Source organism: Ictidomys tridecemlineatus, chromosome 1, assembly GCF_052094955.1.
Source record: "Ictidomys tridecemlineatus isolate mIctTri1 chromosome 1, mIctTri1.hap1, whole genome shotgun sequence".
NCBI classification, from domain to species: domain Eukaryota; kingdom Metazoa; phylum Chordata; class Mammalia; order Rodentia; family Sciuridae; genus Ictidomys; species Ictidomys tridecemlineatus.
Window position 1 is genome coordinate 251,689,055 of NC_135477.1, and position 14,335 is coordinate 251,703,389.

At 36.0% G+C, this 14,335-nt stretch overlaps 1 protein-coding gene across 2 annotated transcripts in view; it reads left to right on the plus strand.

Moving 5' to 3' along the window:
• The window catches only part of Dnah5 (dynein axonemal heavy chain 5), a 279,864-nt gene that overhangs the window by 76,947 nt on the left and 188,582 nt on the right, over nucleotides 1-14,335 (plus strand). For both annotated transcript variants that reach the window (XM_078018064.1, XM_078018069.1), the window contains exons 8-14: nucleotides 417-530; nucleotides 1,283-1,390; nucleotides 3,055-3,177; nucleotides 4,610-4,825; nucleotides 7,602-7,709; nucleotides 13,290-13,375; nucleotides 13,863-14,184. In XM_078018064.1, the coding sequence (XP_077874190.1) occupies nucleotides 417-530; nucleotides 1,283-1,390; nucleotides 3,055-3,177; nucleotides 4,610-4,825; nucleotides 7,602-7,709; nucleotides 13,290-13,375; nucleotides 13,863-14,184 (1,077 nt within the window). The remainder of the gene's footprint in view (nucleotides 1-416; nucleotides 531-1,282; nucleotides 1,391-3,054; nucleotides 3,178-4,609; nucleotides 4,826-7,601; nucleotides 7,710-13,289; nucleotides 13,376-13,862; nucleotides 14,185-14,335) is intronic.

The following is a 14,335-nucleotide window of genomic DNA, read 5'->3' on the forward strand; positions in this document are numbered from 1 at the left end:
AATTGCTACATTAATTGATGGACAAAGGCATAGGGATACAGGGAAAAGGGGCTCAGGTTAGAATAGAGAGAAGACAGAAGACAAGGGGTGAGGTATGAAGTGGGTCCAGTTGCCAGTGGAGGCAGGGGGCTGTGAGTTTAAAGGGAGATCCTGTCCTATTGGGGCTCTATGCTAGCTAGACAATAGATTTTATAAGGGAGGGCCTGGAAGAGAAGCCTTTTGACATTTAGTCAGAAATTTTAAGTTGTTCTTCAGCATAGCAATGTCCCTCACCTCTGGGATTCAGTTTCATGCAGGCTGCACAGAACAAATGGCAAGTAGGACCCAAGGGATTTGTGGTGACACTTAGTAGCTCTTATGTTGGAAGTTGCTCTGTTAGTACTTGCATTAAGATTGCTTTCCTGTATTGTGCTTAGGCTTGGCGGGAGACGGATATTCGAATCACTGATGCAGCTAATGAAGCAAAGGACAATGTCAAATATTTGTATACACTTGAGAAATGCTGTGACCCTTTGTACAACAGTGATCCCGTGAGTTATGGATTTCTACTCCTTTAGTCCACTGATGACCCTGTCTGCACTAGCTGATCAGAGTGCTGCGTGTTGGATTTAGAGACTCTTAATAGGTTGAAAAAGTTCTGCTCTTTTATTCTCAAGAAAATGGTGTATCACTCCCTGTCCCTATCCATTTCTATGTCCGTCTCATCTATCACCTGTACCTATCGACATTCCTACCTTCTATGCCTACTATGGAAGATAAATTATGAAATGTTACATTTGGAAAGCATATACTGCACATTTTATTTTTTAAAATTTGTTTTTATTGCTACATGATAATCATACATGATGGTGGGAATTATTATGCCATATTTGTATACCCACATAACATAATTTGATCAATCTCATTCCCTGGTGTTTATTTTCTATTAAATATTTCAGTTGATTCTGGATTACACCTTGAAGAACTGTGGGAATAGTCACTGGCTGGGTTTTTAAGACAATCTTTTGCTTTAGGAAGTGCCTAATTTTATTTATTATAAAATCAACTGGTAATATAACCTCTTTAATGTTGCTTGCATTGAAATAAAATTTGATTAACTATAAATGACTAAAATAATAAAAAATTATTGTTAAATATTCTATATTTACAGAAAACATTAGGTAGCATTTAAAATTTAAATAAAACTCTCAAATTTTATTCTAATGAAGATGAAATGATTATACAATTAGAATCTGGATGAATTTGACCTTGTTTCCCTGAAAACTTTGGTGCTGTCTTCCAGATATCTATGATTGATGCTATTCCTACACTTATAAATGCAATTAAAATGATCTACAGCATCTCTCACTACTATAACACCTCTGAGAAGATCACATCTCTATTCATAAAGGTAAGTGCATGGGGCAGAGTGTCTAGTCACATATTTCTTTGCCAATGGTCATTTTTGAAAATTACAGATCACCAAATTAGTCTAATCTAATGTCTATGTGTCTTACAATTTAAAAAAGGCTTAGTCTATTGATAGAAATAGAATTAAATTTGTGAGAGGTACAGTATAGCAAATAAAGAATTATTTTCCAAAATAATAATTGTGATAGTTTGTTATTTATATAATAAAACAACAACAACAACAAAAAACTCTTTTTGGAATTTCTTTCCCTTTGTTACCTAGCCCATTCTTTATTCCTATGGGGCAAATTATAACTAAGAAAAGCTACAGTTAACTGGCTATCTCCCATTTCCTATTCTTTACACCATGGTCCCACATTCATTTTATGCTACGGTTGCTCACTTGGTGTTATTAGAACAGTAATCATGGTAATAAAAGCCACTTTCAATGTTCCAGTAATCTATAAAGCAATTATAATTATTCTGTCAAAAAAACATAATGATGTTTAGACCTTATGTCCTAGCTCACAAGCGTTTATGATAAGCACTGTTGCTATTTCCCTCTTTGAAAGTCTCTAAGAAGTAAATGTCTATTTCAATATCAAGGCAAACATTTCAAATATTGCATTAAAATACAAAGATTTTTGACTCTTCAAGGCTGTGTTTCAAATCCCCTAGTAGCACAAGGCATAATTCTTCCTGGGAACAGAAATGGTCAGCCTTTAGGGCTCCCTAAGGGGATTTTCCCCCTGTTCTGGTGTGGGCAATCCAGGCGGAGAGCAGGGAAGCCTGCAGGATCCTCCCCTGTTTCTTCATACTTTAAAACTGAGTGTTGGGGCCAGGGATGATGTTCTGTAGATAAATGAGACTCAAAATCTGATTGAATTATTAATCTAGATTGCATACATATTATTTGTAAGACTTGATTTAGGGTAAAATTACAAAACTACTGTTTGTCATATTATCAAAAATCTTTTTTTATGGAACTTTTAAAGTAGTACAAAAGGGTAGAGGTTTGTATACTGAACCCCCATCCACATCTCACCCCAATTCAGCAATTATCATTACACATCTGATCTTGTTTTGCCTACAATTTCACTCCTACCCTGCAAACCCTGGGTATCATATTATCCTGTGCATACATAACAGTCATTTAATTTTTCTTTTGTTTTATTTAGGAAAAAAATCAAGAAAATTCTGAAGGCTTTTTTTTTTAAAGTTTGGAGAGATGAATAATATGTTAGTGTTTCATAGGCTAGCTTTCCTGGCCTTTCTGTGATCTCCTTTTGACATTTTTACTATAGGTCATGGTGGCATGAAATATCAAAGTGCTTGTAAACGGTGAGGTGGATGCTACAGCAGGCCACCTAGGGAGATCAGGGAGACTTGTCAGATGGTAAGAGAGGGAGGTGAATCCTTTGGTTGGTTAAGACCTTCATCTTGCATGAACAAGATGCTGCAATTGTTGACTTTCTGCTGTGCTTCCAATTCTGTGATTTCACAGATGATTTTGACAGTATTAAAGGTTCAGAGCTTATTATAATTGTGCTGGGAGAAAAGAAATCTAAAGATAGAGTTCACAGACTTTGAGTTCTGAGAGGTAGAAGAGTTGAGGGTCCTCTACTTTGATTTGTAGTCCACAGCTATTTTATTGGAAAATTCCAGGTGACAAATCAGATGATATCTGCATGTAAAGCCTATATTACCAACAATGGAACCACTTCCATCTGGAACCAGCCACAGGATGTTGTTATGGAAAAAATATTATCAGCAATTAAACTGAAGCAGGTAATGGCTAGCTCAGTAATGTCTTTAGGTGTTTTATTATCTTTGTTATTTTTGCTGAGACTATCTTAAATTATTTAGCATTTATATTATTGCTTGCTTAAAAGAACAGTAATTTTTAAAAAATTATTTACTTATCTTAATTTGTTATACATGACAGCAGCATTTCATTTCATAGTACACAAATAGAGCACAATTTTTCATGTCTCTGGTTGTACACAAAGTGGTCACACCATTCCTGTCTTCTTACATGTACTTAGGGTAATGATGTCCATCTCTTTCTACTATCTTTCCTACCCCCCATCTCCTCCCTTCCCCCTCCTTCCCCTTTGCCCTATCTAAAGTTCCTCCATTCCTTCCATGCTCCCCCCCCCATCCCCATTATAGATCAGCATCCTCATATCAGAGAAAACATTTGGCATTTGTTTTTTGGGGATTGGCTTACTTCACTTAGCATAATGTTCTCCAACTCTATCCATTTACCTGCAAATGCCATGTTTATTCTCTTTTAATGCTGAGTAATATTCCATTGTGTAGATATACCACAGTTTCCAAAGACACATCAAAGAAAGATAACTTAAGACCAATATATCTAATGAACACAGATACAAAAATTCTCAATAAAAATCTGGTAAATCAAATACAAAAACATATCAAAAAGATAGTGCACCACAATCAAGTGGGGTTCATCCCAGGCATCCAAGGTTGGTTCAACATATGGAAATCAATAAATGTAATCCATCACATCAAAAGACTTAAAGAATAGTAATTTTTTACTGTTAAGAAAATTGGGTGCTAATAAACCTTTCCAGAAAGCTGAGCTGTTAGAGTCCTACTATGTCCTGATACTATGCTAGGTTCTGGAGCTACGGGATGAAGAAGATGATATAGTTTTACTTCAGCATCGTTCTATAGACCTATGGGGAGATAGGCACATCCATGCTGTTACCAAAATGGTGGGACCAGGGTAGGAAACCATACCTTTGAGTTGCACCATGAATAATTAAGAGCTTGCTACATTGGAAGATGGGAAAAGATGATATTCCAGGCTGACAGATAAAGAAACACAAAGACATAAAACTGTGAAAAGGTGGACATTTTCTTCCTAAATTTGCTGTTACCTGCCCTTAAGAAAATAAAATTATTATTGTGTGTTCTCTTTCTTTCTTATTTATTTGTTTATTTATTTAATGGTCTGGATCTGGAACTCAGGGTCTTGTGCATGTTGGATAGGTGCTCTACCACTGAGTTACAGCAGAATGCATTTCAATTCATAGTACACATATAGAGCACAATTTTTCATGTCTCTGGTTGTACACAAAGTGGTCACACCATTCGTGTCTTCTTACATATACTTAGGGGTAATGATGTCCATCTCATTCCACCATCTTTCCCCACCATGTTCACTTGCTTATACTTGGCTTTTGATTTTAAGGAATACCAGCACTGCTTTCACAAGACAAAACAAAAGCTTAAAGAAAAACCAAGTGAAAAACAATTTGAATTTAGTGAAATATATATTTTTGGAAAATTTGAAACTTTCCATCGACGCCTTGCCAAGATAATGGACATCTTTACAACCTTCAAGACGTATTCAGTCCTGCAAGACTCTAAGATTGAAGGGCTGGAAGACATGGTCACTAAATACCAGGTTTTATACTTTAAAACTGTATTCACTGCCATTGTCCATAACTAAACTTTAGTATTTGATGCAAATAATGTTATTTAGAATGATTCAAATCATCAGTCTATAATGTAAAATATAATCTCGTGACCCCTTAATAATGAAGAAATTAGATTTGTATATTGCGTAATTGTGTTAATATGCTCTTTTCAGGTGTGTTATATGAATGACTTTCCAATACTAAAATTAATTACCATTAGAAAAAACTTTTCCATTAGTAGAATAAGAAAACTGTTTTAAAATAACATTATTTCATTTACTGAGTCAAGAAACATTTAATGAAGAGCATAGTAAGTGTCAGGCACTCGTTGACACCAAGTTCTGAGTATCATTCAATTATCTGTGCATTTAAGCATTCTATTTGAACACATATTAAAAATATAAAGAGACAGATTTCGTTGCAGTTCTAATATTCCTAATTATTTTGAATTTTCTCTTTATCCTGTAAAGGGACTTGTATGCTGAATCTCAGTTTTGAAAGTGGGCACAGTGACCTACTAGTGTTTTGAAGATTTTTAAAAGACAATTTACAAACAGAATATGTTTTGAGTTTTTAATGTGGGTCTAGTCAATTTTTCCTTGTTTGGGGATATTGACTCTAGAACTTAAATTATTATTTTTCTGATTTGAACGTGAAAAGGATCACAAAATTTACAGCCAGACATTAATTTTTGTACTCTAACTGAATTAGAGTAATATAAGGAATCTTTTTCATTTCCTGAGTACATCAGGTTTTAGGAGAGAAAATACTTTTATATAGCAGGGAACATTTAAATTGTGCTGTGTATCATCTGCAAGGTGGATAAGCTACGCTTTGAAACTGTTGTTTTTTTTTTCAAGGCAAAGAGAATAGGCCCATTTATATTTTCAGTTTGGAATCGTATAAATTATTTTTTTTATTTTAATTATAAAAAAATAACTTTGGAACAAATTTAAAAGCTTATTTTTGAAAGAGAAGTTGAACTGTACATCTAAAGGCAGATAAGAAGCTTCTTTTAACCCGATTAAAATACTGCACAATTGCTTTGAAATTTTAAAGTGAAATACTGATTAAAATGGATACACCAGACGGTAGTGAGATAAAACGTAGATGGTTCATGAAAGCATAAAGTGAGAGTTTCATGAAGCAGGGCCAACATCAGAAGCTCAAAATGGCATCGGGGGAATGAATCTCATGCTCTCTGCCTGGCTGGTAAGACCCTGCCCACCCCTTTGCCCCCTTCCCCTGCTCCTCATCTCATTGCATCATCTTCAGACCCAGGGCAGGCAAGGTCAGTCCACTCAGGGCTTGCAGAGCCTTTTAATTTTTTTTTTTCTGGAAAGTTCTGCCTCTGGATAATCTGATGGTTGTTTCCTCTTTGGCCCCTACAGCTTGACTTAAATCACCCTTTCAGTGACGTTTAGCTTGACCTCTGTTTCATTACTTTAAGTGACATTTCCCATTTTTCCTGGTCAGAGCTGATAGTCTTTGTTTGATTGTGATCTCTGTATATTCCAACTCCCTGTCTCCACCAAGTATGTGGCTAGATGAGGTCAGGGTTATTTGTCAGCTCTGTTTATTCCTGTGTCTTCAGAGTTTACTGGCACAAAATGGGTGTGCAATATCTATCTATCGAGTAAATTATTAAATAGACTGAGTTTGATTAATTTAAAGGTCACATTAATTCACTTATCTAACTTAATATTCTTAAGCAATCATTAGATGGAATCATAGAGCAGGATTTCCTCTGGTCCAAATCTTTTAAAATAACTACACTAAGTAGTAATTTAAATCTTTTAAATTACTACAATAAGATGTTATATCTTTTCCATTTTTTCAGACGCAAAATTTCTAAAAGTAACTGATTTTGTAGTTACACAGGATGAAGAAGTAGGCTGTTTTAACTCGTAAACTTGATTCAAGAAGTTATGTAGTTTATACACCTTTGTCTATTGAGAGATTTGAATTGATGATTAAGTAGAAATGACTTTGAAGATGAGATCATGGAAGGAGACCCAATATTCTTCATAAAAATTATATGCCTCTGTCAATAGTGTGGGCACCTGGATTTGAGAATGGCTTAGTACCTGTGAAGAGCGATCACAGAGCACTATAGCTCATTATTCAGTGCAAACAAAACCTCTGATGATAGTATTTTCAAGGAGATGAATTGCTTAATTTGTACTTTCACAGTCACAGACTGTAGCCTTGCAGGGCAGTAGGAAGCAATTAATTTTAGAGAGTTTTTAAGTGGTAGGTTGTGGTTTGAGTTTTTATTTAAGACACTTGAAGCTTGGGTAGTAGTTATCTTATCAGTAGATATTAGAACCCAGTCAATTTATTCCTATATTGTTTGTGTTGTGTAAAAACCTTATTTATATTCTGAGATGATTTAAATTATTTAACAAACAGTGATTTTGTCAATTCTACTGAGTTGTTTTTGTTATTTCAGATGTGATTAATAAGTAACTTTTAGAGAAAATATCTCTCCTAATTTTCAAATGTGTTTTTTAATTTAGATTTTTTCTTCAAACATAAGACTCATGAAAATGCTTTCCAAATGATTTCTTCAAATGCAGCATGGCAAATTATACTGCCTGTAAAACAATAAGCACTAAGCAATATGAGTAATTACAGAAATAGGCTTCTTATAAAATTCTTTTCCCTAGGAATGATTGTGTAGATTCTGCATTTAAGGGTCACAGTTAGTTAAGTAGTGCAAGAATATTAAAATGTTGTCTTATTTCTTTCATAATTTTCCAGGACATTGTTGCAACCATAAAGAAAAAGGAATATGATTTCTTAGACCATCGGAAAATGGATTTTGCACAGGATTATGAAGAGTTTTGCAGGCAGACTAATGACCTTCATGTAGGTTGTATAATAATATTCCTGTTGACAGTCGCATGTTTATTTTTCCCTTTCTGTGTAATGCTGCTAATCATTAGCCATTCAGAAGAGAGAGGCGTCTTCATCATAGAGGTGACCGATAGCAACCTCCGCCTGCATTTGGTGATTTCAGATGAATAATTGAGGGCTCTATTTTGTCGATTAAAGGGTCATAAGTATGGCTTTGGATAATGATCTATAATCACAGACTTCTGCTTGTCTTCATCCTAGTTCTTAGAAAGTTAACTTTCATCTTCCTTTGAAACACTGTCACTGTTAGAAAGGAGACATTTGCTTCCATTTGTTTGTTACTTTATAGCAATGATTATGCTCAGAGGAAGCCTAAGTAGACCTCCGTGGTGTCTGGCAGGTCCCAAAGGCAGAGCTGCTGCTGGCCTTGGAAACCTTAGACAGGATGATGCTAGGACCCCACTTGGTCTTGGGGGTCTCGTTCCCCTCCCCACTATTCACTGTGAACAGTCATCTTGACCTACAGCCCCTGTGAGCAGCATGGCCATCATCAGCTTCTGAGAACATACCATAAGACCACTCCAGCTCCAGATTCCCGGGGCAGGGTATGGGCTTGCTAGTTCCAGCAGAGTGCATAGCCTGTGGCATCCTGTGGTAAATACAGAAGGGAAGGACTCAGTAGGGTTCTTGGGAATGTTTGTTATGAGGAAAGGTGATAACTAGTAGGAAATGTGAGATAACCTGTAGCGTCTGCCATATTTAATGTGTAGACTTCTTTTATCTCAGTGAGGTGCAAGGGTACAGATATCTTTCTGATTTTAAGAGGAAAATGACCATTCTATTACTTCCTTTCTAGAATTTTTCGTTTACACTAAAGTTGTGCATGTCAAGGGGGAAAAGAGCTGGGAGGCATTGTTGGAGGAGTGAGTTCAAAGTAGAAGGAATTGTCACAAAGCTAGCTAACTGTGTGCCAGGAGCTGTCCTGAGCACTTTGTGTTGGTAAATTGATAATCTCAATAACCCTAGGAAGTGGGTGCTCTATAACTGTCATTTTGCAGAGGAAGAAATTGGGAGATGATGAGGTTAAGTGGTCTTCCCAAAGTCACAGGTAACAAGTGGCAGGGTTGGGGTCAAACCTGGGAAAGCTGGCTTAGAATTAAAATTCTGAACCATTAAGTCTATGACATTTCATTTGATGAGAAAATACAGTGCTTATAATAATTTAAACAATGATATGTTTGGGGGTCTGATTCAAACATAAGGGCAGTAGATCCTGATTTCTTTGAACAGCGTGGGTCCTGATTTTATGTTGCATAATCAGTGTCCACTTGTCCTGCCCTCATCTGTGTTTCCTCAAAGGTTTTTGATCACATGGGAGGTACTTCAGGAGCTAATGGTAAGCACTTTGAGGGCAGGAATCATGTCTTAGCCCCATTTGTTAATAAATAGGTTTACTGCAAAGAAACATGCGTTTACTATACAACAATGATGTATTAGGTATCTATGCTGTGGGTAGATTTGCCTCCTAAACTTACAGTCAGACAGGAAGCAGTGATATGATTGAAATGTGAGTGCATATTAAGTTAGAACAGAGGAATGAATACAGCACCCAAAAGAGGGGAGGGGATTGCGATTACAAACTAAAATGACTCATTATAAAATAACAATATTTTGATACCGTGCCAGAAAGCAAGGATTCAAAGCTAAAAAGATATAGACCAAGTCCTACAGAAACTTGTAAGGAAGACAGGCTTACAAAACATGCAGAGAGTCAGATGGTTGCTATACCAAATAAGATAGGGTATACACCTGAGGGACAACGGTCTCATACTTCTGCTTGGCTAGGGTGAGGAAAGGTCCCAGGAAAAAGTCTATGCTGGATGCTAAGGAGGTGTTTGTGTTTTCCCAGTAAATGGGATAGATGTTAATTCATAAATTACTAAAACGTGTAATTTAGTTTTTTATTATAGCTTATTAACTCTTATTTTATTAAAATTTTGTTTTGCAGTTCTTGGGAAAGAACCCAGAGCTTCCCACATGCTAGGCAAGAGCTCTACCACAGAGCCACACTCCTGGCTGGACTCTAATTTTATTATGACTTAAATGTTTGTAGTTGAATGTGAGAATGTGGAGTATATTGTGTTAGTGTCTTGGCGTTTCCTGGGATGTCCTCTGAGACATTAGGTCATTGTTAAGTTTTGCAAATGTTCTGTGCGTGCTGAAATGGGTAGTGTTCCTGTTGGGATTTGGGTTCTTTATATCTATATCAAGCTTTTAATTGTATTATTAAAATATTTTCTATTCTTATTAAGTATCTTTAAAAATATTTTTTTAAAGGAGTAATTTTAGGTTCTTAGAAAAATTCAGAGAAGGCCCAGAAGTTTACCATATATCCCCTGGTCCTGCTCTGCCCCATTGTGTGACTTCTCCCATTATTGACGTTCCTCATCGGATGAATACACTCCTTACAATTGATGACTCTGTGTTGACACATCATTGTCATCCAAGTACATCATCCACGTTAGATTCACTGTTGGTGGTGTACATTCTTTTGGTTTGGACAAACGTATACTGACATATATACACCAATTATAGAAAAATGCAAAGTATTGGCACTGCCCTAATAATTCTCTGCATCCACCCATTCATTCCTCCTTCTCTTGACAATCACTATCTTTTTAATGTCCTAACTTGTGGCAAACATTGACCATTTTATTGTCTTCATGGTTTTGCATTTTCTGGAGTTTAGTTGGAAGCAGATAGCCTGTGGCCTTTTCAGATTTTCTTCTTTCACTTAGTTTCATGCATTCATGTTCCCTTCATGTGTTTTCATGGCTAGATAAGTCATTTCTAAGAGTCATATTCCATTACTCAGTTGTGAAGTCCCACAAGTGATTTAATTATTCACCTTCTGGAAGATGTTAGTTGCTTCCAAGTTTTGGCAACTGTGAACAAAGCTGCAATAAACATCTGTGTGCAAGTTTTTGTCTGGACGTAAGTTTTAAACTCCTTTGGATAACTATCAAAGAGCACAAATGTTGAATTATACAGTAAGAATATTTTTAGTTTTATAGAAATCTACTAAACCATACTTGAATGTGTCTGCACCATTTTGCATATCCACCAGTTATGAATGATAGTAGAGTTCCTGTCACTCCAAATTCTCCCCAGCATTTTCCATTTTCAGTGTTCTGGACTTTGGCCATTCTGATAGATGCATTGTAATACCAAACAGTTTTTAATCTCCTTGAGCTATTGTGACTACTGTGTCACAGATTATTTTATATATTTTGGTTTGTGGGTTGGATCTTATAGGCTTAGACTTGTTATATCTGCCAGGGGAGTTGTTCCCATTAACAGTAATGGTTGTCTTTATCTCTAGTGATGCTCTTTGTCCTATAATCTATTTTGTGTTTTATTTATAGTGCTACTCCAACTTTCTTTTAGTATTTGTCTGAAATATTTTTCTGTTTTTTAATTTCCTACTATTTTTTACTTACATATTTTGAGCATGTCACCTTAAAATTTCATCTGGTTGGAATATATTTTATAGCTGAGACTCCCTTCCTAGTAGTTGTGAGTTTGTTGGTTAATTTTTATTATTCCTTTTACTCCTTTTTCATTGGTTCAGGTCAATAATGTTCTACATGTATATTTAGTTGTTTCTGCATATTTTTCACAACGTTTAAAATTATTTGATATTCTATCCACCTCTTATTTCTGTCTTATTGTTGTATTGCAGTTTAGTTGTACTTTGCTTTTAAACTTTCCAAATGTCTTGTTGTTATTGTTAATAGCTATGTAGATATCCATCATGTTTGCAAATTTATTTGCTTGCTATTACATCTTCCTTCTCCTTCTTTCTGTGGGTTCCTTATAATTATTAAAGAAATATATCCTTTAGTGGTTGCTTCATCAAGAGTTTATCAATGGCAACCTTCTCTGGTGTTTGCCCCCAAACCTACAAAGTTGCCTTTGATATTTAATGTCAGTGTGGCTTCACATGTAATTTTACTTTCTAAGTTATTTTTCTTTATACCTAATCATGTTTCATTGACTTTTGGCATCTTTCTCAATCAGGTATTTTCTATAAAAATTTATTTCTTGATGAATAATTTTCTTTCCCCTGATTGCTTTAAGTATTATTTTTTCTCTTTATATTTGATACCTCTGCGTTTTAAGTGTGATTTCAAAAGCCTCGAGTTTGGTGGGCCTTCTCCACTTCTAATTTGTCGTTTTTGTTTTTTAATTGTAGAAAATTCTCAGTCATCATTTGAAATATTTTAGGCTCTTCTTCCAGAACTTCCAAGAAATATATGTTCTTTTTTATGTTGCAATAGTTAATACCTTCTTTTTCTAACTTCCATTTCTACTGTGCCTCTTTTTTGATATTTTCTACTTTTAATTTCTCTGTAGCATTTTGGGGCATTTATTTTAGAACTCTCTTGCAGTTCATTAATTTTATTTTCAAGTATATATTATTTATATCTGTTGTATATTGAATAGAATAGTTTTCTCCTTTCTATGTATAACTCTTATTTTTTAAAATTGGAGAGCCCTTATTTTCTATTATCCTAATCTTTTTATGGCCTGTTTCTTCTTCTTTTTCTCCTTAATCATTTTAAACACCCTGATTTCAGAGTCCTTTCCGACTGTTCCATCATCTCTAGGACTTGGCATGAATTCTCTTTGTGCATTCAGCTGCTTCTCTCTTAAAGATCTTTTTTTTTTTAAATGTTGTTTTCACAAAAGCTTTTGAGCTTGTCTTCTTTATCAGTTATTTGTTTTCTCCTGTGGGAGTCCTAATGCCTTGGGCTTTGGAAGTGTTCCTGTGGAGTGGTTTTGCATTACTTAGGCTAAGGTTCTAGTGGTGTTACCTAGTTACTGTGTGAATTTCTTGGGGATCCTTTTTATGCAATGTGGACCATGAATGTGGGCCCCTTATCTTCATGTGCCACAGGTGGGAGGTCAGCTGCCCCTGGCAGTGGTCAGCAAACCACACTCAAGTGCCAAGTCTTGCCCTGCCTGTTTGTTTTTAAGGCATTTCCTATGGCTACTTTTTGACACCACTGTGGCAGAGGTGAACAGTTGTGAAATAGATTTGTAAATAAATATTTACTCTCTAGCACTTGGTGGAGGAAGTTGGGGGATTCCATTCTAGGGTGACTTCTCCCTATTCATGGCTCTGGGTAAATGGCAAGCCTCATGTAGCTTTCTCAACTTTTAAACAGACACTTCCCTACCAAGCACTGGACAGCAGCACTTTGTAGATCCTGGCTTGCTGTAGGATCTGTTGAGGGTATTAGGACCCCAGAGTTCTCACCCCATATTGTATGAAGGTCCCAAGGCCTGCCCCTATATCCAAGGTGCATGGAGCCTGCCATGTTGCCAACTCTGACCACTCTGCTTCCCAGGTCTCTTTATTTCTGGCTTCTGGGCATTTATTTTTCTTTAAAGTTCATTAAATTTTCCATTATATTTTGCCCTTTATTATAGACATTTGTAGGGAATCAAAAATTCTTTTCACTTGCTACTAAACACAATTCCCTATGTTAATTTTTTTGTCCATAATCAGATTTTATTCTACTTTAGAATGAATTGCAGAAGTTCATGGATGTTACATTTGAGAAGATTCAAAACACAAATCAAGCTCTAAGTATGTTAAAGAAATTTGAGAGGTAAAAATTTGAAATAATTTTCCAAGTTCCATTTTCTAAAATTGGAATAACTTGAGCATAGTTTATCTATTATTATTATTATTATTATTACTGTTATTACTTCATATTCTAAAGGAAGGAAAAGCCTCTTTTGACAGCCTGAGTCATAAAGTCACAGTTTTAAGTTCTTTAGAGGATTAGGAGGATTAATTCTCTGAAGGATTAAGGCTTTGCTTTATTTCTGCAAATAGAGAATATGCTCAGCTTTGAAGTGCCTTGTGACTGCCTGTAGTAATATGTCTAATATTGGAGTAATTTGAAAAAATTCTTCCCAAGTTAATAGTTTTGCCTACACTGTAAGGATTGATAGTATCTCAATTCTTTTAATATGTTACACAACTGTTTTATTCTTTCCCATTGCCTTATGTTTTAAAATAAATGCTAATAAATAAGATTAGTAGATATCTTCCCATTAATTCAAACTTTCACTTTTCTGCATTTTCTTCAGATTGAATATACCTAATCTTGGTATCGATGACAAATACCGACTGATCCTGGAGAGTTACGGGGCTGACATTGGTATGATTTCAGAGCTCTACACAAAGCAGAAGTATGACCCTCCTCTGGCTCGGGACCAGCCCCCCATCGCAGGGAAGATCTTGTGGGCCCGCCAACTCTTCCACAGGATCCAGCAACCCATGCAGCTCTTCCAGCAGCACCCGACAGTGCTGAGGACAGCTGAGGCCAAGCCGATTATCCGCAGTTACAACAGGTTGGCCAAGGTCCTCCTGGAGTTCGAGGTCCTCTACCACAGGGCGTGGATTCAACAGGTGAGCCCCTAAGCAGATGCTCTTTAAGTGGTGTCTACTGGTAAAGCTTCCGGAGCTTTTCTGTAGCATTGGCAGGATAGTCCTATGGGAAGCTGGATTTGAGGGTATTTTAGACATCACTTTGATTGACTCTAAGTCAAGCCCATGAAAG